The sequence below is a fragment of the Schistocerca piceifrons genome, chromosome 3, assembly GCF_021461385.2.
Source record: "Schistocerca piceifrons isolate TAMUIC-IGC-003096 chromosome 3, iqSchPice1.1, whole genome shotgun sequence".
NCBI classification, from domain to species: domain Eukaryota; kingdom Metazoa; phylum Arthropoda; class Insecta; order Orthoptera; family Acrididae; genus Schistocerca; species Schistocerca piceifrons.
This window is the reverse complement of record NC_060140.1, coordinates 873,213,703-873,240,344: the sequence shown is the minus strand read 5'-3', so window position 1 is coordinate 873,240,344 and position 26,642 is coordinate 873,213,703. Positions and strand designations below refer to the sequence as shown.

Genomic DNA, 26,642 nt, shown 5'->3' with positions numbered 1-26,642 from the left:
ATAGGTTATTTTAAATTCTCTCTTGTTATCAACAACTATAAGTTTACGGAATACCTGGCTGCACTTTTCTATCGAGTAAATACTGTTTTGACATTGCCACATGTCATAAGACAGTACTGAGTAAAAGTATACTAACAATCCTGTCTCTTGGAGTTTTCACTGTGGTAGATGTGAGTTTTATTATTATTATTGTTATTTGTTATCCATTATGCCAGCTTGTAACATTTGTTTTAGTCTGTTGGTATTTTCATTATATGAATGTTAAACATGTATTTGTGTTCTTTATTCAAGAACATTCTGGTTTCTTTTAGGAAGTTCTTGAAGACATGCTGAACCGGATGTTGACACGTGAATATCTGGAAGTTTTGCGTGTAGCTCTTATAGGTGGTACAACCGAGACTGTAATGGAGACAATGGAACATGAAGAAACAGAACCTACACGCACATCGTCCTTGCAGACAGAGGTTATAAGTGAATTGGGCACATTGTTGCTACGCACAGAGGCAACTTGCCAGCCTATCGTGTTGTGTATATTTAGGTGAGTGAGCTCATAAAAAACTGGTGTTTTACCATTCAATCCAAGTATTTGAAAATTTCTGTGTTGGCCTCCATTTTAATGTAATAATGATATTTGTAAATGTGTATGCAGCTTATGTGTTAGATGGATCTGGCAAAATGGCTCACTCTTTCAATAAGACTGCCAATTGCAAATAGAAGAAAACTTCTACCAGTACACAAAAGAATAAAAGAAATGAGTAACATAAGAGTAAAGAAAGTAAAGAATCTTACTTAAAAATATTGGTTCGTAAGGTTGACAGGAGGCTTATAACATTGTGCTACTTTATTTGCTCTGCTAATGCTTTCCAATTTGAGAAATGTCCTTGTGGAACTGTCCTCAGTGTTCATCATGAATGGCACCAGTGTAATTTGGGAAGAACAAATGATCATTCAAGATATGTTATTTAAGTGACATGGCACAGCTCATAAGGTGATATTATCTTGTCAGTTGTTGTACAGTTTTGCAATTGTTCTCTACCCTGTAGTTGCCTAGAAAGCTCTACAGACACTTGTGGAAAACAGCCATATTATTCTTACAGCGTCACTTGAAAAAACGTTCATCAGAAATTAATTCCTTAATTTGCAGTCTACAAATATTCCTTCCTTAATTTTGCTTCAGTGATCCTTGATACACATTTTTGGGGCCAAGAATGGGAGTGTCCATCACGTTCTTCTGCCAGGCTGTAGCTCATTCCAGGCAGGCCATTTATTCCCACAGTGTATTTTTCTGTCTCTGCTGTCCCACTCACAAAGAAATCTGCAGTGCTTTCTGTACTGGAAGTGCATGCCAAGAAGAATTGCAATTATCTGGAGATCTCTACATACACTCCTGGAAATTGAAATAAGAACACCGTGAATTCATTGTCCCAGGAAGGGGAAACTTTATTGACACATTCCTGCGGTCAGATACATCACATGATCACACTGACAGAACCACAGGCACATAGACACAGGCAACAGAGCATGCACAATGTCGGCACTAGTACAGTGTATATCCACCTTTCGCAGCAATGCAGGCTGCTATTCTCCCATGGAGACGATCGTAGAGATGCTGGATGTAGTCCTGTGGAACGGCTTGCCATGCCATTTCCACCTGGCACCTCAGTTGGACCAGCGTTCGTGCTGGACGTGCAGACCGCGTGAGACGACGCTTCATCCAGTCCCAAACATGCTCAATGGGGGACAGATCCGGAGATCTTGCTGGCCAGGGTAGTTGACTTACACCTTCTAGAGCACGTTGGGTGGCACGGGATACATGCGGACGTGCATTGTCCTGTTGGAACAGCAAGTTCCCTTGCCGGTCTAGGAATGGTAGAACGATGGGTTCGATGACGGTTTGGATGTACCGTGCACTATTCAGTGTCCCCTCGACGATCACCAGTGGTGTACGGCCAGTGTAGGAGATCGCTCCCCACACCATGATGCCGGGTATTGGCCCTGTGTGCCTCGGTCGTATGCAGTCCTGATTGTGGCGCTCACCTGCATGGCGCCAAACACGCATACGACCATCATTGGCACCAAGGCAGAAGCGACTCTCATCGCTGAAGACGACACGTCTCCATTCGTCCCTCCATTCACGCCTGTCGCGACACCACTGGAGGCAGGCTGCACGATGTTGGGGCGTGAGCGGAAGATGGCCTAACGGTGTGCGGGACCGTAGCCCAGCTTCATGGAGACGGTTGCGAATGGTCCTCGCCGATACCCCAGGAGCAACAGTGTCCCTAATTTGCTGGGAAGTGGCGGTGCGGTCCCCTACGGCACTGCGTAGGATCCTACGGTCTTGGATTGCATCCGTGCGTCGCTGCGGTCCGGTCCCAGGTCGATGGGCACGTGCACCTTCCGCCGACCACTGGCGACAACATCGATGTACTGTGGAGACCTCACGCCCCACGTGTTGAGCAATTCGGCGGTACGTCCACCCGGCCTCCCGCATGCCCACTATACGCCCTCGCTCAAAGTCCGTCAACTGCACATACGGTTCACGTCCACGCTGTCGCGGCATGCTACCAGTGTTAAAGACTGCGATGGAGCTCCGTATGCCACGGCAAACTGGCTGACACTGACAGCGGCGGTGCACAAATGCTGCGCAGCTAGCGCCATTCGACGGCCAACACCGCGGTTCCTGGTGTGTCCGCTGTGCCGTGCGTGTGATCATTGCTTGTACAGCCCTCTCGCAGTGTCCGGAGCAAGTATGGTGGGTCTGACACACCGGTGTCAATGTGTTCTTTTTTCCATTTCCAGGAGTGTATATGCCATTTACATTTCTAATGTTGGTAAAGTATGTGTAGTCATCTAAACTTCTCACGTGTCTCCTTCAGATTAACTGAATGAGCAGTCATAACAGAAAGAAATTTTTCCAGTTTAGGAGAAGTACTGCTTTCAGGGCTACTCTGTTGGAGTTTCTGAACATGCACCATTCATTTTCACAGAAGATTCTCAATGCTGGACTCGATGTCATTACAGAAAATAGTGTCACATTCCATGGAGAAATGTTGAGAAAGAACAGCATGGCAGTCATGATAGCACTAACATTGGTATTGTGAAGATGAAGAGTCCATCATTTTGATCATGAAGTTAATAGGTCAGCCTTTTGCTTCCACAAATTTAGATCACAAACTAGATTGTTGAAATCCCCATGAGGCAAAAAGTGTGACTTATTGAATTCAGAGTGGCCTTGCAGTGTTTGGTCAACATGCATATCTAGGTCTGTCTTCTGTGTATTCGTCACTGTATTTGCTTTCATTCATTATCAAATTCTCAAGCAGCTGTTGTCACCAATTCTTCACTGCAACATCAGGAAATATACCTTATGGTAAATTAGAATACTACAGATTCCTTGTTATTGAGATGGTTCTATTTATATTTGCCAAACAAAAATGATGGTCTGCTATGTGGTCTGCTGGTTCCGTCCACTCATGGGAGCAGGAACATGTGATGTGATCCTTTTAACCAACCTGTCAGGATTGTAGTAAATGGTGAACAAAATATATGGGGAACCCAGTTCTTGTCCCACTCACCAACTTTACACCCAAAATAAAGTTTGTAGAACTCTTCTTATGAACTTCTATTATTCAAAGCTGTGCCGGAAGTCTGCTTCTGTCAGCTTGTTGAGAACCTCCATCGCTTTTGCTTTCACCACTTCCACACTGTCAAATCTTCTCCCATGAAGTACCAATTTGAGGTGGTCTAGGTGGGGAAAATACAATAGGCAGTCCAACAAGGTGACGCCGTATTTCACAAGGAATTTCTTTATAGATACTGCAGAAGAGTCTGGCACATTGTGTTGGTGAAGCATTCAGGACCTTCAGTTCCAAAATCAGATCTTCGTCTCTTCACTCATACATGAACGGTAGTCAGAACCTCAACAGACACACTGATGATGATTTTCATGGACCAGTTTAACAATTTTCTCAATATTGTCACCCGTTTTTTATGTTGAGGATCATCCAGGGAGCAGGTCGTCAGTCATTTCATACCCTTTCTTAAATCTTTTGAACCACTCAAAATATTGCGTTCTTGATAAACATTCATGTCCATGCACTTCTTTTAACATGGCGTGAGCTCCTGTTAACTCATTGCTCCATCTGAACACTTTGCTGAAACACTAGTACAAAACCTTCAACAGACGATTGGTACAGTGAGACTGAATAGCATATAACCACGCACGTCGAGCTGAAGGTGGGAAAAGTATTAAATGACACAAACTTGTTGAAACCTGCTGCAGCACACTCTTTATTTGCCAGTACCAAAACCACTAAGGTTGTTTAATTGCCACTTCGTTTATTGTTACACATATGGGATCGCTTTGAAATTGAAAAGGCAGCCGGAAGAAAGAATTAATTAGTGTTCAATAGCGAACCTTGTATGTCTCCATAAAACACATATTTTGAGTAAATTTTGTGTCTTCTTACATCTTCACTCGCACGTGACAACGCATTGTCACCCTCACCCCCACCCCCTTCCACAGACCCACATTTTATTTTTTCAGAATTTTGCATGTGCCCCTCTGAACAGCAAATTGTACTGCAAAATTTGCAGAAACCCCTATGTAATGCAATCATTGGTGTTGGGAGATTCAGTTACGCTTAAATAAATGACTGAAGTGTTTAGCAAAATAATATGAATTATTTTATATTATTTGCTGCCATTTACAAATGACCTGCCATCTAGTTACTAAGACAGGCAGTGTTTTCACAATATTAAATTGTACAAATACAGGATATGCAGCTTATTCGATTTCTTCTTGTTTTAACAAAGCTTAACAATTTTACAGTTTTAATACTGGTAAACTTCAAACTAATTAGGAAATGGCAGTATATAAAGTTAAAGATTTATGTAAAAAGAACATCACCATTATTGCTGTCCATGAGGAAGTGCCTCAGAAAGACATTGAACCTCTTGCTCCTGGGCAGCCTTCACCCAATCTATTACTTGAGGGCGAGTGTCTCACCCTCAGGTGGTATGATTCTACATCTGTGTTTGGTCACTTTATGTAGCAGCATGTGTTGTTCTTTAATTCTAAATTTCTTGTGCAGTTTAATGTTAATGTTGTGAACACTTTGATGATTAAACATTTAGAAACTTTATAAAGATAACTGCTTACACCCATCAGACATTTGAAGCATACCACCTTGAGTCTTCAGCTGTATATGTGCAACTTTGTTTCTCATCTGGTTTCACTTATTACAACCATCATCACTGGAGGAAAAGCTGTACAGTGTAAAATCAAAATGACCTTAACTTCAAGTAGTGCATGGTCACATGTTCTATATAAATAAGTGCCGTGATGAAATCCATACAGCCGGCCGCGGTGGTCTAGCGGTTCTAGGCGCTCAGTCCGGAACCGCGCGACTGCTACGGTCGCAGGTTCGAATCCTGCCTCGGGCATGGATGTGTGTGATGTCCTTAGCTTAGTTAGGTTTAAGTAGTTCTAAGTTCTAGGGGACTGATGACCACAGATGTTAAGTCCCATAGTGCTCAGAGCCATTTGAACCATTTGAAATCCATACAAACAATAAAACTGACTCCATTGTGTTTCATAGAGGTAGTATGGTGTATGAATTGCCTTGAAGTCAGCTTTACTGTTTATATGGGCATCACCATGACATTTATTTATATAGAACATATGATCACACTCTATTTGATGTTGACATCATTTTGATTTTTCACTGTACGGTTTTTCCTCCAGTGATGATGCTTGTATGCTTGTAATAAGAGAAACTGGTTGAGAAAAAAAATTGTACATGTACAGCAGAAGACTCGACATGCTTTACTTCAGTCAGAACTAATTTAGTCCTTATTTTACATTTGTCTGTCTTCACCTTTCCCGCTGTTGTCTGATCAGCTGTCGCTATTACTTTCTTCTGTCTTGCTACTATTGTCTGTGGAATCATTTGTTGTCTGTGTTTGTTGCTGCCTGTACTCTTGTTGTTGCAAGTACCCTTTATGCAGCACTCTAGATATTCTGTCTGCACAGTCATTGAGATAGGTCCACCTGGTCCGATCTCTAAGGGATTGTGTTATGCTGTCCTGTAAGTGCGGTCACAGTACCAATGGTTGCAGTACTAGAGTATGTGTTCTGGGGTCCCTCCCTCTCCACAGGCACAATCAGCCTCCTGATCAAGATTTACATCCAGTAAATGAGTTAAGAAATGAACGATGCCCCGACTGGTATGAACATGTTTCGTCCTCAGTCACTCCCTGATGCTGGGGAGGCCTGCAGCTATCCTACAGGCCTCTTCACAGTTGTCCCATTTTGTTTGCCATGAATTCACTCTCCAGGTTTTGAGCTCTCTTAAGGTCTATTTCCTCTCCTAAGTGGTCTCTGTCTGTCTCTGATCTGTTCATTTCCAGCCAATCTGTTGCTACACAATACTTAGCAATTATGTCTGTTGGGTATACCCCGAGCACCATGCATAGTGCTTCCACCAAAGTGGTGCAGAAAGCCCCTGATAGCTGCAGGAGTGCACCCCTCTGTCTGCACCTTACCACCATGGTATTAGCTGTGCTGCAGATTCAATGTGCCCACACATTGGCAGCAGAACATATTGTTGACTTGAAGAGAGCAGATTCATAAAAACATATCAAAAAAAGTTTTGCGTCACCTCGGTTCTGAAAGTTCCAGACCTGTACAGAAAATTGGAATAGAGATCAACATAAACATCATTTCCGCCCTTTTTATTGCTCAAGAAAACCACACATATGCATGTTGTACCACCATACAGCGAGACCTTCAAAGGTGGTGGTCCAGATTGCCGTACACACCGTTACTTCTAATACCCAATAGCCTGTCTTCTTGCATTGCTGCGTGCCTGTATTCGTCGTGGCATGCTATCCACAACTTCTGGTAAACCTTCCGGGATGTAAGGTCGTGGTCCATGAAACTCTTCAGCTCCTAACGTTTCGTCTTATGTACCCAAGGTACGTAAGAAGGACCTTCCTCTGTGACCGATTGTTAGTGCTATCAATTCTCCTATGTACGAAATAGCAAGATATCTAACAACTCGTTTACAACCATATATTGGAAAAACTGACTCATATATAAAGGACTCAGGTCATTTTATAGAGAAAATTGAAGGTTTAATTCTGACTCCTGAAGATATTTTAGTAAGTTTCGATGTAGTATCTTTATTTACTATGATTCCAGTTAATGAAGTTATGGATTTTATAACGGATATTTTTCCAGAAGATCTGACTGCTCTTTTCAGACATTGTCTTACTTCCAGTCATTTCCAGTGGAATAATGAATTTTATGAACAACTTAATGGTGTAGCAATGGGTAACCCATTGGGTCCTGCAGTAGCTAATTTCTACATGGAGAAATTCGAACAGTCAGCCTTGGAAAAAGCAGATAAGAAACCATCTCACTGGTATCGTTATGTAGATGATACATTTGTGGTCTGGCCACATGGTAGAGAAGCCTTAGGCGAATTTTTTGATCACTTTAATAATATAAATCCAAGAATCCAGTTTACCATGGAGAGAGAAAATGATAACAAAATACCGTTTTTGGATGTTTTAGTTATGAGACAGACGGATGGAAGATTGAAACAACAGATTTTTAGAAAAATAACGCACACAGACAGATACTTACATAAAAACTCTAACCACCATCCGAAACAAAAGAGAGGTGTGATTACAAGTCTCGTTGACAGAGCCAGACGGATTTGCACGCCGGAGTATCTAGACGACGAATTAAAACATCTGAAGCACGCTTTTGAGAAAAATGGCTACTCAAAGAAAGAAGTAAGCAGAATTCTGCACCCAAACAACAAAAAGCTTAAGGACAAGTCCGAAAAATGATGGAAGAATACAGTCTCTCTCCCTTTTATAAAGAAAGTAACGGATCAGATTGGAAAGATTTTAAGTAAACATGATATTAGACCTGTTTTTAGACCAACGAAGAAAATTTGTCATGTTCTTCGGTCTTCGGTCCTCTTATCAGCCAGTGGCATATATAAAATTCTGTGTACTTGTGGTAAAGTTTATGTTGGAACAACAAAAAGAAGCGTAAATACACGGTTAAAATAACACAGAAGTCTTTGCCGATTAGGAAAAACAGATAAATCGGCTGTAGCAGAACACGCTTTTCAGTCAGGAAATCATCAAGTGAAATTTTCCGAAACAAAAATTTTATCTACGACGACGAACTATTACCCACGGCTTTGTAGAGAAGCAATTGAAATATATAAACATAGCGATAATTTTAATCGGAAAGAAGAGACCATGAAACTTAGTGATATTTGGACAGTAGCACTACAGAATTGCTAGACAGTTTTATCCGTGACGAGATTACGATCGATAGTTAAGTTTTATCTCTGACAAAGATTATCTCTGCATATCACGTGTAACTCTGGTCACGCCCACTTTCTACGATATATAAGTCGCTCTCAGACGTCCGACCCGTCAGTCGGCAAGACTCACCGGAGAAGAAACACCCCTCTGAAGATGTCCAGCGCAGCTCTGGACGACACATTAGGAGCTGAATAGTTTCATGGACCACGACCTTACATCCCAGAAGGTTTACCAGAAGATATGTCACCCGGTTGTGAAAGCCTTCATACTATGATGCTATCCACAAGTTCATCAAGGCATTGTTGGTCCAGATCGTCCCACTCGTGAACGGCAATTTGGCATAGATCCCTCAGAGTTGTTGTTCGTTCACATCGTTCATAAACAGCCCTTTTCAATCTATCCCAGGCATGTTTGATGGGGTTCATGTCAGGAGAACATGCTGGCGATGTCATTATCCTGAAGGATCATTCACAAGAGGTACATGATGGGGGCGCAGATTGTTGTCCATGAAGACGAATGCCTCCAATATGCTGCTGATATGGTTGCATTATCGGTCAGAGGATGGCATTCACACATCGTACAGCTGTTATGGCACCTTCCATGACCACCAGCGGCGTACGTCAGCCCCTTATAATGCCACCCCAAAACAGCAGGAAACCTCTACTTTGCTGCACTCACTTGACAGTGTGTCTAAGGTGTTCAGCCTGACCGGGCTGCTTCCAGACACGTCTCCAACGATTGTCTGGTTGAAGGCATGTGCGACACTCATGGGTGAAGAGAACATGATGCCAATCCTGAGCAGTCCATTCGGCATGTTGTTGGGCTCATCTGTACCGCACTGCATGGTGTCGTGATTGCAAAGATGGACCTCGCTATGGATGTTGGGGGTGAAGTTGCACATCATGCAGCCTGTTGCACACAGTTTGAGTCGTAACACAATGTCCTGTGGCTGCACAAAAAGCATTATTCAACATGGTGGTGCTGCTGTCTGGGTTCCTCTGAGCCATAATCCGTAAGTAGCAGTCATCCACTGCAGTAGAAGCCCTTGGGTGGCCTGAGCGAGGCATGTCGACAGTTCCTCTTCGGTTTACTCCGAGACGCCTGGATACTTCCCTTGTTGAGAGCACTTCCTAGCACAAAGTAACAATGCAGATGCAATCGAACCGTGGTATTGACCGTCTAGGCATGGTTGAACTACAGATAGTATGAGCCTTGTACCTCCTTCCTGTTGGAGTGACTGGAACTAATCGGCTGTCAGACTCTCCCCATCTAAAAGGTGCTGCTTAAGCATGGTTGTGTACATCTTTGTACAGGTTTAGTGACATCTCTGAACAGTCAAAGGGATTGTGATACAATATCCACAGTCAACGTCTTTCTTCAGGAGCTCTAGGAACCGGGGTGATTCAAAACTTTTTTTGATGTGTGTATATTACGTTGCAGTCATGGGCTGTCTATAGTTCGCTATGTTGGTACTGGCTTGTGCAGTAACTTGCATGCCCTTTCTCTGTCCATTTTGATGTGTGGATTAAAGTCTTAATTTCTGGTCCAGGAATATGCCCAAGTATCTTGTACAAATTTCTTTTGATGCTTTTTCCATCTAATTTATCTGTAGGATTCCTTTATAAGTTTCCATTCAGCATAATGTAGAGAGTTTATTTGCAGCACACCAATTGCTCATAGTGTCATAGTGTGTGTGAGTCTGCTGGCATTTCCACTTCAGGATTCTCTTTCGAGTTTGCCACTATCACAAGGAGGAGGTCACCAGCCTTTGCGACTACACTCCTGTATGGTCATCCTCTTTCATTGACGTCAAGAAGGGTTCAGTGGTAATGTTCCAGAAAATGGATCCGCACAAATCGATACCTACAGATGTCCGTTACAAGGAACCACTTGACTGCGAGGCTGCAAGTTGAGTCTTCAGTAAGGCTCATTTGAAAGTGTTGTTTTAACAGTTATAACAGGAAAAATATTAGATGTGTTTCTACATCTACATAGATACTCTGCAAATCACACTTAAGTGTCTTGTAAAAGGTTCATCGAACCAGCTTCACAATAATTCTCTATTATTGCAGTCTTGAATAGCGTGCAGAAAAAAATGACCTACATCTTTCCGAGCAAGCTCTGATTTCGATTATGTTATTATGATGATCATTTCTCTCTATGTAGGTCGGCATCAACAAAATATTTTTGCATTCGGAGGAGAAAGTTGGTGATAATATTCCACTGCAATGAAAAATGCCTTTGTTTTAATTATGTTCACCCCAAATCATGTATCATGTCAGTGATGCTCTCTCCCCTATTTCACAGTAATACAAAATGTACTGCTCTTCTTTGAAATTTCTCGATGTACTCTGTTAATCCCACCTGGTGAGGATCCCAGACCGCTTAGCAGTACTCCAAAAAAGGACGGACAAGCCTCTTTAGTAGATCAGTTACATTTTATAAGTATTCTGCCAATAAAACGCAGTCTTTAGTTTGCCTTCCCCACAATATTTTCTATGTGTTCTTTCTAATTTATGTTGTTCATAATTGTAATTCCTAGGTATTTAGTTGAATTTACTGCTGTTAGATTTTACTGATTTATGGTGTAACCAAAGTTTAATGGATTCCTTTTAGCACTCAAGTGGATGACATCACATTTTTCATGATTCATGGTCAATTGCCAATTTTTGCTCCATTCAGATATCTTTTCTAAATAGTTTTGCAATTTGTTTTGATCTTCTGATGCATTTATTAGACAATAAAGAACAGCATCATCTGCAAACAACCTAAGACAGCTGCTCAGATGACTCCTAAATCATTTACGTAGATAAGCAATAGCAGAGTGCCTATAACACTACCTTGGTGACTGCCAGAAATCACTTTTGTTTTACTCGATGACTTTCTGTCAGTTATTACTGTGGCCTCTCTGACAAGAAATCACAACCCCGGTCACTTAACTAAGATGATATTCCACAAGCATGCAATTTCACTACAAGCTGCTTGTGTGATGCAGTGTCAAAAGCCTTCTGGAAATATAGAAATATGCATTCAATTTGAAATCCCTTGTCAGTAGCACTCAACACTTTTCGTGAATCAAGAGCTAGTTGTGTTTCACAAGAACGATGTTTTCTAAAACCATGTTGACCATGTAACAATAGACCGTTCAAACACAATATATTTTCCAAAATCCTGCTGCATATCATTGTTAATGATATCGGTCTGTAATTTAGTGGATTACTCCTACTGCCTTCCTTGACTATTGGTGTGACCTGTGCATCTTTCCGGTCTTTGGATATGGATCTTTCGTTGAGCGAGCAATTGATATTATTGTTAAGTATGGAGCTGTTGCATCAGCTTACTCTGAAAGGAAGCTGATTGGTGTACAGCCTGGACTGGAAGATTGCTTTTAGTAAGTGATTTAGGTTGCTTCACTCCTCGGAGGATATCTACTTCTAAGTTACTCATGTTGGCAGCTGTTCTTGATTCGAATTCTGAGTTATTTACTTCATCTTCTTTGGTGAAGGAATTTCGGAAGGCTTTGTTTAGTACCTCTGCTTTGGCAGCACTGTCGTCAATAGCATTTCAATTGTTATCATGCAGAGAAGGCATTGATTGTGTCTTGCTGCTAGCATACTTTACATACGACCAGAAAGTCTTTGGATTTTCTCCCAGGTTTCAAGACAAAGTTTCGCTGTGGAAACTATTATAAGCACCTCACATTGAAGTCCGTGCAAAATTTTGAGCTTCTGTAAAAAATTTTGAGCTTCTGTAAAAGATTGCCAATCTTGGAGATTTTGTGTTTGTTTAAATTTGGCGTGCTTTTTTTGTTCATTCTACAACAGTGTTCTGAACCATTTTGTGTACCAGAGCAGATCAGCTCTGTCGTTTGTTAATTTATTTGGTATAAATCTCTCAATTGCTGTTGATACTATTTCTTTGAATTCAAGCTACGAAAGTCTTTAGATTTTCTCTCAGGTTTCAATACAAAGTTTCGCTGTGGAAACTATTATAAGCATCTCACATTGAAGTCCGTGCAAAATTTTGAGCTTCTGTAAAAGATTGCCAATTCAAGCTACATCTGATCTACTCTTACATTGTTGATTGGGAAGGAGTAGAGTCAGCCCCATTAGCTGAATGGTCAGCACGTTGGAATGCCACACATAGGAGTCCGGGTTTGATTCCTGGCTGGGGTGGGAGATTTTCTCCCCTCAGGGACTGGGTGTTGTGCTGTCCTCATCATCATTTCATCCCCATTGTCGATGCGCAAGTCACCTAATGTGGTGTTGCACTTGGCAGCGAACTTCCTGCCTGGGAACTCCTGGCCGCTGATGCCATACGATCATTTGCTTTTTTTTTTTTTTTTTTTTGCAAGGAGTGGAGATTGTTTCTCAGGAAAGCGCCAAGTGTATTTTTATCTGCTTTTTTAAATAGATATATTTTGTCATTTATTTTTGGATGATTTGGGGGTTACAATGTTCAGTCTTGCTTCAACACTCCTGTGTTCCCTAATCACTGTGTCCATTTTGGTGCTCATTATTAACTCAGGATTATTTGTTGCTAAGAGGTCAAGTGTGTCTTCACAACCATTTACTATTTGCATGGGCTTGTGAACAAACTGCTCGAAATAATTTTCAGAGAATGCATTTAGCATAATTTCAGATGATGTTTTATGTGTGCCTCTGGATTTAAGCATATTTTTGCCAACATATCGAGGGTAAATTAAAGCCATGATCAACTATAATTGTATGAGTCGGGTATGTGTTTTGAAATTAAACTCAAGTTTTCTTTGAACCTTTCAGCAATTTTATCATCTGAGTTGGGAGGTCAGTAAAAGCATCCAATTATTATTTATTCTGTTTGCCTAGAATGACCTCTGCCCATAGGAACTGTCTACTTCAGTTCTGCTACAAGATAAACTACTTCTGACAGCAACAAACATGCCACTGCTAACTGTGTTTAGGCTATCCTTCCTGAACATTGTTAGGTCCTTCACAAAATGACACCTGAACTTACCTCCGGCTTTAGCTAGCTTTCAAAGTCTATAATGATTTGAGTATCAGTGCTTTCTATTAGCGCTTGGAGCTGTGGTAATTTCCCAATACAACTACGACAATTTACAACAGCTCTACTCATGGTTCCTGGATGTGCATTCCTCCTGTATTCAAATTGCACCTTCTGAGACTGAGCCCCTTTTTGTGTTTCCCCGAAACCCTCAAACCTAGAAGACCACCCATTCCATGCCACAGAGCCCCTGCTACCCATCCAGCCATCTCCTGATCTATTCAGCGGAAGGATCAGTTCCACATCTGGAATGACTCCTCATAGTATGCACACGGAGTGCACATTGGGTTTCTTCATCTCCTTGGTAGCCATGTTCCCAAGGGGCACCATAAGGTGCCTAACATTGGAGCTCCCAACTATCAGTAATCCCATCCTCTGTGACTGTGGAGATCTTGCAGGCTGAGAGGTTTCCTCTAAAACAGGACAAGTGACTGCATCTGGCTGAGGGATAGTGTCAGCTACAGAGTGTACCTGCAACCTGTTTGTCAGACTAACCAGCAAGGTCTTATGTGTGGCCCCCTGGGAAGTCTTTCACCACATGCCATGCCCCGAGGCAGCCTCCCATTTGACCACAGGTAAGGAGTCAACCTCAGTGCGAACAGTGACTTGGCTAGTGGGGTGCAGACTGATCGGCAGACTCAGATGCGCTGGACGTCTGTTGGATCCCCACTGTCGGTCCACAACAGTTGTGCACTTCCAGCACATTTTCAAGCTGTGTAACCGAAGCCATCTCAACCTGGAACTGAGAGCGAAGTGTCACCAACGCGGCTCACATCCGTACACAACTATCACAGTCCCTATCTATACTAAAGACCGTGGAAAACTACACTACACAGACAAACAAAGGACAATTGACACACATTGTGGAACTCTTATGTAGACACGGAGGAAAACAAAAGAACTGTATCTAATAAATTAGATTACTATGCAGAGATTCAAAAACTAAACTACCAAAGCACTTAGGTGAGACTAAATAATTCACTCCTAATTAGGAACTTGTAACATGACACAAATGAAAATGCGAGAATTGTGTCTAATAAATATTAAATTAACATGCAGAAACTCAAGAAACTAAACTAGCAAGGCACACAGATAAAACTGTAGAATTTGGTCCAGGTCAGGAACTCGTAAAATGTCACAAATTCGGTTACTTCCCTGTGGCTGCTTGTGTCGTGGACGACAGCTGCTGCTGCTGTTAGGATGTATATATTGCACTTCACAAAATCAGCATCATTGACATTCAAGAAATGTTCAAAACAAACTATAACTTGCACTACGAACACTGAATGAAAAATGGCATGCCACAGTGATCTCAAAGGTTTGCACCATCAACATCAAAGGTGAGCTACAAACTATACAAGATGTTCAGCAAGGTATCCACTCTCTGTAACAGGGTGATGAGAACTGATGGAATGTAATGGCATGCAACGGAATGTGAAACAGTCTATCATGGAGCATATCGTGAAACTGGCTATCCTTTAAGGTGTAGCTACAGATAGTGCGATAATATGTTTTATAGGCACAGAAAGTATCTGGAGGCTGAATTTGTACAGTGGTTCCAGTGGGTATGAATTGCAATGTCACACATTTTTCAGGAGGGATAGTTTGCTCTAAAAGAATACGATTTTTGTACACAAACCAGGAACCAGGCAAAAGCAAATTATTTTGACTAGCTATTGGCTAAAAGCAATGCTCGCACAGTTATTGTAGTTCTCTTATGCCCGTTTTCCCATTCTTGCTTGCTGTGACATACGAGAGTCATTCAAAAAGTAATCCCTCTTTTTTTTTTTTTTTTAGTGGAACCTACTGGAGATCCACAAATCACAACAGCACAGCTAAATAGAGCAATATTTCGGCTGCAGACTGTCATTTTTCCACATAGTCACCACCATTTGTTATGTGCTTTTGCCAATGATGAACCAAAGCCTTCATGCCATGCTTGTAAAACTCAGAACCAGCTGTGACTAACTACTTCCTTACAGCTTTGACAACCGCATCCGAGTCTTGAAAATATTTGCCATGGAGTCCATCTTTCAGAGGCCCAAAGAGATGGAACTCTGAAGGTGCTAAATTGGGCCTGTGCAGTGGATGTGGTAAGACAGTCAAGCTGAACTTTGCAATGAGTTGTGTGGTCGCAAAACTGGTGTTATCATATTGCAGTTGAAAGTTGGTCTTCTACTCTGACCTTACCTTGGAAACTCAGGATTTCAGTGTAGTCAGTGTTGTCTTGTAGTGTGCTGTGTTGACAGTTTGACAGTTTATCTAGGCTTCAGGACATCCAAAAGAACCACATCCTGGCTATCACAGAAGACTGTGCACATCACTTGACCTGCGGATGGCTGTGTCTTGAATTTCTTCTTTGACAGAGAATTCACACGTCACCATTCCATGGACTATCTTTTGGATTCCGGCTGTTAGTGGTGACATCATGCCTCATCTCCAGTGATAATGCTATTCAGAAAATTGTCGCCTTCAGCTTCATATTGGTCCATCAAGTCCCTACAAATTTCCATTCAATGAGTGGTTTTTTTCCCTTCTGTAAGCTTCTGCAGGACCTATCTGGCACAGACTTTGCAAAACCATTGTTTCCAAGGCATTACAGCTGACATTCAGTTTTGCCCACAATTCTCTGGTCGTTATCTGCCGATCAGCACAGATGAGTTGGTCGATGCTTTTCATTGCAAGGGATTACAGCTGTGCAGGGTCGATTGGGCTGTGGCTTGTCATGCACACCCTTTTCACCACCATGAAAATACTTTACCCATCGCCTCACTTTGCTCACGTCTGTTGTATTGTCCCCAAGACCCTTAGTAAGCATTGATGGATTTCAATTGGCCCAATTTCTTCAGCAGTGAGGAATTCAGTCACACATCACTGTTTTAAATGCGCGTCCATATCAGACCCTATTTTGGAACACTCCTCTGCTGGTGCCAACTGCCGCAAAACAACGGAACCACCTGCAAATGAAAGAGGAAGGTTCAAGCATTAGCATGACACCAGTGACATGTGACACAAACATCCGAAGTCACCACAAAAAAATAGGAGGCGTTACTTTCGGAATGACCCTCGTAGTTATTCCCTACTAGCATTGCAAGGTCAAGCACACAGAAAGAATCATAGGTGGCAGAGCACCTCCAACTTCCTATAACACAATAAATAACTTTCCAGCCAATTTACCATCTGGGTCAACAGTCCGCATAATTGTATACAAATGTATTAAGGCATTGATGTTAATTGATCTTTATACAACTCTCTTTGTACATCTAATTTCCAGGGCTTCTTTCACATGCATTTCCTCTTCAAATCCTGATTTGTTACAAATGAAAACAAATTCCTTAGTGGATGATGAGATAAGTTTGTTTATCTCACTACAATTTTTTGGGCTACAGTTCACTGTGCATCATCAATTTGAGGCTTTGTGTAAAATTTCATTATCTTATGTCTTCCAATTCTGTAGCACTGTTTGAAGTTATGCAACCATCTACTGCTTCCCTTGAAATTGCTGTAATCTATCTCACTTGCAATTTGATCTGCATATCGTAGTAGGTCACTACCCTGCACACCCTGTAAATTGAATTGAGCATCATTGAAATGTGCAAACACCAGTTTTGTAAAAAGTACACCCTGTCCTCCCTTAAAAATCCGTAGTTTTTCTTGTGTGGTACAAGGTCATATTACTGCAAACTTATTTGAAATATGTTCATAATTGTTTTTTTACTGTGGTGCAGATGATCTCCCATGTATGTAATTATGTTTAATATCCACTGCTCAAGGATAATGAACTACATAGCTCGACACCTGTTTCAGTATCACTTTCAGTTGTTAAGCACATATTGTCATCATTGTACTCCCAATGTATATTGTCCACACAGACGAGTATTTATGACTCTACACATTCCATTCACTCATCATGCCCCGAAATGCTAATATTTCATCTGCCAGTTGTTTCTCACTCTGCGAAATTCGTTGGGTTCCTTTCTGATAAAATATCAACGTAAGCAACTGTTGTTGTAGATATAATACAATGTTTGTTTTGTTTATCATTGCCATTGTTCTGCGGTGTATCAACACCACTAGCACTGTCACACTGTTGTGAGTTACTCATTAATTAAGCAGTTCAACTATGTTCCGTAGCCTCATGCTGTGCTCACTATTGTATACTTCCAGTCCTGCCCCCTGTTGCCATTAGCAGTCAATATTGTGGTAGCATGGTAGACAATATGTGGGACGTCTAATGCCATAAACATCATTGGCCTTTTGTGACATCGCATTCATGGTGTTCCTTGTGAGTGATGTTTTTGATCACCTTCGATTCCCCACTCACCAATCTGCGCCCATATTTTGTAGAGATTATTGTACAGAGCCACTGGGAACTGCAGATTTTGAAGATGTGCAAATGCTGAAGGCCCCTGCTATATCTATCGGTATTGCTACTGCATATTTATTTTCTGTTTTGTTAACTATTTGAGTAGTCTAATTAACTGCACCATCTATCAATTTATTGAGTGTTAATCCAAATTGATGTGGGCTAATGCCCATACACACCCTGTGTGCAGGAAGGCGATCAAAGGAATTGCTCCTGGATCTTCGCCAGTGAATTTAGGAGGTAGATCAGTTAATAAGATTTGGGTTTTGACAGAATTTGGTCCACAAATTTTTTTATAACTTGCAGGCACTTGCCCTAGCCAGATGGCATTGTCATGAAATTTCCTCAGGTATGGGGTGATTTGCAGAGTGACCTGTTGTAGCATTCGTGCTTGAATTCCATCAAAGCCAGGTACCTTCTCCTCTTGTGCATAGAGACGGACAGTGCGTACGTTGTGTATTGTGTTCACATCTGTGCTCATTATTGCATGTGTTCAGGTTCGTCCGCACAACAAAAATTATGCCATGTGCCTCCATCCGTGGGTCGATTCACAGTTTTCCTGCCCCAATGTTGATAATACTAGTGGCATTTTTATTTTCTCAGTAAGAGTTTATATGGCTCACCCCAGTGATTGTATTTCAATTGTCTGCCCAAAAAATCCTCACAGTGTTTCTTTTTAGCTTGAAACAGAGTTTCCTGAAAAAAATTGCCCAAGTCCAACCTGTCAGTCTCTAGCACTCACAGCACATTGACATTGCCTACATTTGTCTCTGGAGTCATTCCATCGTCTAATTGGTTCCCTATTCTATGATATTCCGTATCTGGGTCTAGTGGTGGTGATTGGGATGGCAGCATACTGTGCATATCTTAATAAGTCAGTCAGTACATGTATTGCATGTTCTCCACTACCTTCCACTTTGTGTAGTGGGAAGAATGATATTAAGTCACAAAGCTTCACTCAGTCTTCCTTGTGCAGATTAAGGTGCTGTCATCTGGGTTTTGTGTATCAGAACCAATATCTATCAGAATCACATTGTGATGGTTGTGAGTGAGCCCGCCCTTCACGTCCCAGTATTATATGTGATGGAGCACTCTGTTATTTGTTACTGTAATGTCTGCGTTCCTGTTATTACCCACTCTATTTGAAAATATGTGTGGTTTTTTGTCCTTGTTTATAATAATTAGTTTGTGTTCATGAAATGTGTCTTCAGGTGTTCATCCCCTTTCATCTGTTTTGTCCGCATGCCGTGGCTTCAAGTGGGTGTTACATTATTATGAGGCTTTTGTTTGTTGTGTATTGTGCAGTCTGTTGGATCGTGTCAGTGTCTTGGTCTGTGTCATGTGAGTATAGGGCATAGGTAAAGGCGGTCAACCATGCGTCCCTACCACTCACGACATTTTCTGTGTATAACTGTTCATTGCATGTGACTATATACTTGCCACTTGAAATGACGATAGGTACCTTGAGGTGTCACCACAGATAGCTGTCATACAGCAGTTGACTCAAAACATGTTATCTGCCCATCCCATATGTAGGGTTTTTGAAGGCATGCCACGTCCACAGGTACTTCATTCACAAACTTAATGAGCTCGACATTCACGAAAGTACTCCTTGTAGCATTCATTTGTAGAAGCCTACTTACTGATATTAGTGTACATGAAGCTATGCACTCCAGATTTCGAGAGGTCAAGGTTCACTCATCCGTATGCCGTCACAAGGTCCTTGTACATTTTTTCTGTGTTGAGTGCTTCCGTGCACCTTGCACAAGCCTTATGCATGAGTTCATGCAGCTCACTCAGGTCTATTGTTAAAGTTTCAGTTCATAATGTTATTCTGTCTGCTTGCTCTGTTGTAGGGTAGGTTTGATCATCATGTTCCTATTGAGATGTGTTAGCTACATTAAAAGTTGCTGTGCCGTTTGAAGTGTTTCATTGGATCCTAGCCTATTTAATCTTATACTCATCTCTACATTATTATAATTAATGTTGTTCCAGTTCTCTGTTTATTGTTTGCTTATGCTTATTTCCACTGAGCTGGCTTTTGACAGGGCTGGATAAGGTCTCCTTGTGGTGGCACCAGTAGGTTTTTAAGGCATGTTGTTGATGAAGGACTGTGGAATCTTCATGCAGCAACGGGTGTTTAACAGCCCTTGCTAAGGTGCTATGTTGAGCCATGAGATTGGGTGGTGACAGTGGCCTTTTCCACATCTGTTGCCACCTTGGGGTTATATGGTGGTTTGCTACAAAAAATTAGAGGGCACCGGGGAGGGGGGGATACTTTCGGTGGTGACATTGCCCAGATTTGAATTTTATGCGCTTGAGGAATGGTGGTTTGCTGTATGAAGCAGAGGGCACAGGGAAGGGGAAGAACTTCAGAAGGTGCCCTTGCAATGACTTGAATTCGTTGCATTGGCAACGGTTGTAGAGATAACATTGGAAGCCTGAAGCACTGGGAAAAAGTACTACTGATTCTGTCTTCACCCAATATGATTCCTGACACGTCAAATTTAACTAGCTTGATGTACGATCTGCTCTTGGTTTTATTGTAATGCTTTATTCGTTTGTCACTGGTCAATGACAGAGATGAATTTTGCTTGTTCATAATAAAACCTTTTCATTTTGTCCTTCCTTTCTACTTTCACAAATACATTGACTACTCAGGATTTCTCTCTCAAGCTCCTCAACCCGACTGAGAAGTCGTTTTTGCCGTATGAACTGTCTATGTGCCCCATGTTTTAACATTCGTAGCCACGTTGGGATGGATCAAGCCTTGCGCCAGCATCACATCCATACAGTCTATTGTTTTCAGAAATCTTACCTGGACCTCTTCAGCTTGGAATGTTGACAAGAGCATTTCTGCTTCTGCGCTGTCTGCCCTTTCCCCACAGCTGTCACAGCCACTGACACAGATGAGGCTCAGCTGAGTCTCCACTCCACTGCCTGCCACCAGGTTCTCTCCCATGTCAACTGACATTTATACTTGTGTTTTGTTGTGTTGAGTTTGCAATGTTATCACTGGAATCATTGGTATTTAGTGTCCCCCTCTTTTCAGTTGTATTTCTATGCATCTCCGTAGTTGGTTCAGACAAGCTGGCTGTTGTGTAGCTGCTTGTATGTGGAGCATTCGGCCATTCCCAATTTGTTGCAAACACAGTTCCATTTCTGACAGTGTACTTTGGCCTCATTTCCTTTGCAGCCTGGACTTTTGTGGCCCTTCTCCCCACATCTGTTGCACATTATGTCAGTAACTGTGTAGTGTTTCACTATGTGGTCAAGGTAACAGCACCTAAAACTATATGGGACAGCATCATATTCTTTAACACTTAATGAATGGAAACTAATATACACATTGTCTCTGACCAGTAGCATGGCACACACAATTGGACTGACTTCAATTATATTATTCGCTGTTTGCCTTTCTCTGGGGCTTCCGTGAAACAAATTTTTGGCTTCCAATTGAAATTCCTCTTTGGTCATCCTTTCACTGAGGTTCTGTTGAGAAAGTCCGGATCTGATGGGGTTTCTGGACCTGCTGAACTATTATAGGTGGTCTACATTTCTGTGACCTTTCTCGTTTTATTTCACTGATCTGGGCAGCTTTTTTCAGCCAGCATCTGGCAGTGTGCCCTGTTTTTCATTTCTATAGTCACAATTATTTGGTGTGGTGCAAATCACTATTATCTTCAGCTTCACATTCTCCAGGTCAATTTGGCTGAGTAGGATTTCCCACACTGTCTTTGCATCCTTGTTGTTAGCAGATTTTATGAACGAGGGAGGGAGGGGGAGGGGGATTGCCTGTTAGGCTTTGGCCTGTCTAACCTTGGCTTCCTCTTTAGCCCTATGTTCGCTCTTTCCTCCCACCACTACAGAAGCAAAGGAGGGCACTTGCATGCTTGCTGACATATGCATTTTTTCCCTACTGTTAGCCTGTAAGTTTCTAGCTGTAGACATTACATTTTTTCAGCTGCAATTTGCACATTTGCCTGTGCAAGCACATTCCTCAGCCTACCGTTCTCAGCTCAGAGTTCCTCATTATTAGCTTTGAGTTTGGATCCCTCAAGTTCATGGAAAATTAGCTGGTTCTGGATTTTTTGTGGACAGTATTGTGCTAATTTTCCCCACTTTTCTCTCTTTTAAATTCACTAGATATTTCCTCTGTATGTCGGTCTGTGGTGACTAATTTTACTTCAGTCAATGGGGGAAAGTACTTTGCACTTCCACAGTGGCCATTCTTACAGTTTGTTAGTTCACTCACCTCCTATGAGGCCGTTCATTAGAAATGGAGCAGCCATTGAAGATGTGCTGTGCAAGACGGTTGCTTGACTCTTGTCAGCTGAGGAAGCTGTCTAGGTGGATGCAGCCAGCTTGGAGAGTGGCTAGTGTATGTGTTGGCTGCTACTGCTACAGCTACTGCTATTGATGTCGGGGTGTTGTTCTGTGCAGCACAGCGTGCTGACATAAGAGAGCCAGCAAGGCTGGCATGCTGACACAGAACTGCAACTAATGCTTGACTAGCAGAAGGGTGATGGCCCTTCTGCTCACATAGTGAACAAGTGCTGACAGATGAATGCACTACAACACTTTAATCACTTTCTCTATTTAAGTCACAATATCTACTGCATAAATGAGAAAAACACTTGGTCAGAAGACACTCCCAGAACCCATGAATGTAAATACCAGTTGTCCTTAGCCATTTTGACCTAGGAAAGCTGCGTCCAAATACAGACCCACGTCACGCAGCAAACACCTTGGCACCAATCTTGGCACAATTATGAATATCCACTAATCTGGTGCAGACTTTCTTCAGCATCCAAAACACTTTGTACCCTCCCATCTTAAATCTGGCAAATGCTGTTTTATGCTATTTCTTGCAAGGGGAATATTCCAAAACCTTGAAAGATAGTGTTATTAATTATTATTTTAAGATATGACAATGCAGTATTAGTAATGAAGTGATAATATTGCTAATATAATGTAATATGCATCTGTTGTTGTAAATTCCTCATATTAATTGAGGCAGCAGTGGTGGACGACAGCTTTGGACAGACGTCAAAACTTCATTGAATTGGGCATGAGTCACAGTGAGTGACAACACTTAATCGGAGAGGACTGTAACACACGATTGATTGCAAATATGTTATTTGTTCTCGCAGATTTGCAACAAATGACATACTGGCAATGACCAGCAGTTTTAAGACACTGCTGGTGTTGGAATAAATGTCTGCATCTTTTGTCAACTAAGTAGTGGCTTCTTACATGCATTGTTAGTAACTGAGCACTCCTTGTTATTAGTGTCTGTTAAAAGAAAGTGTGTTACTGAATTTAACTCTAAAAATGAATGCATGCAAAAGTAATGATGACATTATTGTTAGAGTAGGTGTTAGCACACCACTGGATTCCTTTGTTATCTTCTTTAATTGCTTTTCAATTCATACTGAAGCAGTAAACATAGATATTCATTTTTGTACTTATATTCTGATGAGAGGAGACCATATTTAATGTTGACAGTTTTCTTAACCACATGATTATTAAGCTAATTTTGTTAATGTTCTTGCTCCAGGGCCTTGGCATGGAGTGATACGATATCCAGCCTGAAGGCGACCTTGCTTGTGTTACCAGTAGTGCGGCAGCTCTGCTCTGACAACAGCCTCACGCCACCAGCTGCAATGCATGTCATGACTTCAGTCCTGCAAGGCCTGCAGATGCACGGCCAACATGACTCGAATCAGGGAGCACTCATAACGCTCGGCCTCCAAGTCTATGAAGTACTGCGGCCAAAGTTTCCAGAAATACGCGAGGTTTGATGTTTTACATAATTGTTGTCGAGTAAAGGACCATGTTTTTAGTGTTTCTGCTGGTATTAATTCATGGTTGTTACTGAAGAACAGACAGTACTTACAGTATTGATGAGGCTTTTTATGTGACTGCTAGTAAGTTGAGTGATGTTACTTTCCACATATTTATTTGAGTGCTCGCAAATGCGGTTTAATTTGACTACTTCTTCCAGAACTTCAAAACTTCTAGGGCCACCTTTTACTCCAGCACCTGATAGATGTCACCTGTCTGAACTTAAACGTATCTCCTTCAGTGCTGCCATGTTCAGTGTCAAAATTTATTAATAATGTCTCAACACAAGTCTGGAGACACTGAAGAAATTTCATCCATATTTCTTAAATTTCAAGTAAAAACTAGGGTTAAGAGAGTATCATTTCTCCATTCCTTCTAGTTAGCTCATATCTAATTGGATCAAAAGTCAATAGGATGTTAAACTCAACCTTCCTTTCTTCTTCCTTGCCTTTACCAGTGTAATAAAAGCAGGCTCAGTGAAATGTTTTTCTAAAACTATAATTTCCTCTTGTGCCTTTTAATTGTTTTACAGTATTTTATTGGCTTGGTGGTTTTGTTAATAAATAATAATCATTACCATAAGCCATTTGACACCAACTGCTGGATAAAGGCCAGTGGTCTCCTACGGACTTCTCCATGCATTAATCCAAATCCATACAAAACTTTCGAATTGCTTTACATGATGGCATGAACTAAAATTGTCTCTGTCTCATGGTTTTTCCCTTCCTAAATTGCATTTGGAAGTCAGGGAGCTTTCATTTGAACACCCTGTATGTTGAATAAACATCTTGTTTCTGGAGTGTCATTGGTATAGGTTTTGTTGGAGACGAGTGAAAAGCTTTCTTAAAATCTATCAAAGCCACACGAAGTGGTAATTCGTGCTCATTACTCTATATTTTCACTCACAACTTTGAAATAGTCCATTGTGCTGTAGCTACTTTGGAAGCAAGCTTGTTCATTTCTTTTATATGGTATATGATAACCACAGTGGATACCATTCACAATATAAACCCTGTAATACCCTCACATGTATTAATTAGAAAAATGTTAGCTACTTCAGGCATTATTATTGTTATCTGCCAATGTGACAGTTTTTCATAAAATCACAACATATTTCCTATTCCATAATTCCCGAAAACTATTTATTTCTGCTATATGAGATTTGAGTTTTCAATGACTATACCCAATTTGATTCAAACTAAAAATTTTAAAATAACAAAACAACATTGTTCTCTGTGTGGCAAAAACACATTTATAGGGGTCTGCGTAGCAAACTGCTTAAACATTCCCACACTTCCATGCACACACAGGAATGCATCAAAAAATGAAACAGGAAAACACTCTAGCACTGTTAAAATTTGTGAAACTTTGATCATATAATCAGATTTTACTATTAATATAAGGTTTGTTAAATAAGTACCTGATCTTCTACCCCCCCCCCCCCCCCACTTTTTTTTGCGAACGCTGATGGATTTGAATCTAGTGCACTTGCGTGAGCCAACTTTGAGCCTTCGTGCTCATGTGTGACTCTTTTCCCCACCTGGCCATAGTGTCAGTTGCCGTCAAGCAGCAGTTGAGCGAAGTACAGCAGAGTCCCACTAATCTGAACCCCAGTAATCCGAACGTTCGGTTAATCCAAACATGAGAAATGTTAGTCCAAGTATGTAAAACTGTGCAGTAAACTGCTGTACATACACACTATTTTAATTTACACAGTACAGTAATCATGTATTAGAAAAATTGGCAAGAAAACGTTAGGTTTAAGCAATGCATAACAATGAAAGAAAAGCTGTCAAACATACTAAAATACAGTGGACATATTATCCCTACTTTTTAGATGGCAGAGACTGAGTCATTGTTTAGTGGCGTGATGAAGACAGTCTGTTATATGACGCATAGTAGCACCATCACCTCGTATACATCAGATCAGCAGGCAGTAGCTCCAAATAACGCAGCGCGAAGTCAAGGGCTTCTGCTTTGTCACTGTGTGGCACCAGCTCTCCTTTGTCGCTTTCAGGCTCATTATCACTTCCATCACAGCAGTCCACTTCTTCCTGGTCTTGAGTCACAGCAGCAACTAAATCAGCGTCAGTAAGGTTCTCCCCACGTGCCACATCCGCTGCCATCCACTCATCTGTCTTCTTCATTAGCTTCTTCACATCCAGGGATTGTCTGTATCATTTGTGGTAGATTTTCCTCTTCATTGTCAACTAGGTTGTCCTGAAAGTCAAGAGATGTCCACAGTTTTCTCCATGATTTTCTCAGAGTATTTTCTGCAATATTCTGCCATGCCTCTGCGGCCCAATAAACAACATCCTTCACATTGGTCTTTTTTATTTTGTCCACTAAAGGAATGCTATCATATTGGATCAGCATTCTTAAAAATTGTTTTTTGTAAATCAGTTTTACTGTTTGCAGTTCGCCCTGCTCCATCGGCTGTAGAAGTGGTGTAGCATTCAGCGGCAAAAACTTCACATTCAGCGGCAAAAACTTCACCACAGTTTCTCCATCACGTAATTCCTCAGTGCTAGGGTGAGATGGCGCCATATCAATCAAAAGTATTGCACAGGGAGACAAATGATTTTCCTTAGAAAACCGTAGAACAGAGGGAACAAACAGGTTGTGAAACCATTCTTTGAACAGCTTATCATCCATCCATGCTTTTTTCTGGTTGCCATAATATACGAGCCGGGACTTCATGTTGCAGATTTTAAAATCTCTTGGCCTAGCAGATTTGCCGATCATCATTAAAGGCAGCTTGTGATTACCAGCAACGTTGCTGCGCACTAGTAAAGTCACACGATCTTTGCACATTTTAAAACCAGGAGCGTGGTTGTCTGCTTTTGATGCCAGGCTTTTTGTTGGCGATGCCCTAAAATTAAGGCCAGTCTCGTCAGCGTTATAAATTTGTTGGGGAGAATACTTTCTCTCTCTTATTATTTTTTCAAACTCACCCAAGTATTCCTTTGCTGCATCATGGTCAGAAGAAAGCTTCTCTCCAGTAATTGTTAGCTGATGGATTCCATGACATTTG

General features: G+C 41.4%; 1 protein-coding gene across 1 annotated transcript in view; it reads left to right on the top strand.

Annotated features, from left to right (window-relative positions):
- LOC124789677 (exportin-5) overlaps window positions 1-26,642 on the top strand; it is a 200,615-nt gene that overhangs the window by 143,711 nt on the left and 30,262 nt on the right. The window contains exons 15-16 of the mRNA XM_047257112.1: window positions 312-538; window positions 23,322-23,559. Coding sequence (XP_047113068.1) covers window positions 312-538; window positions 23,322-23,559 — 465 coding nt within the window. The remainder of the gene's footprint in view (window positions 1-311; window positions 539-23,321; window positions 23,560-26,642) is intronic.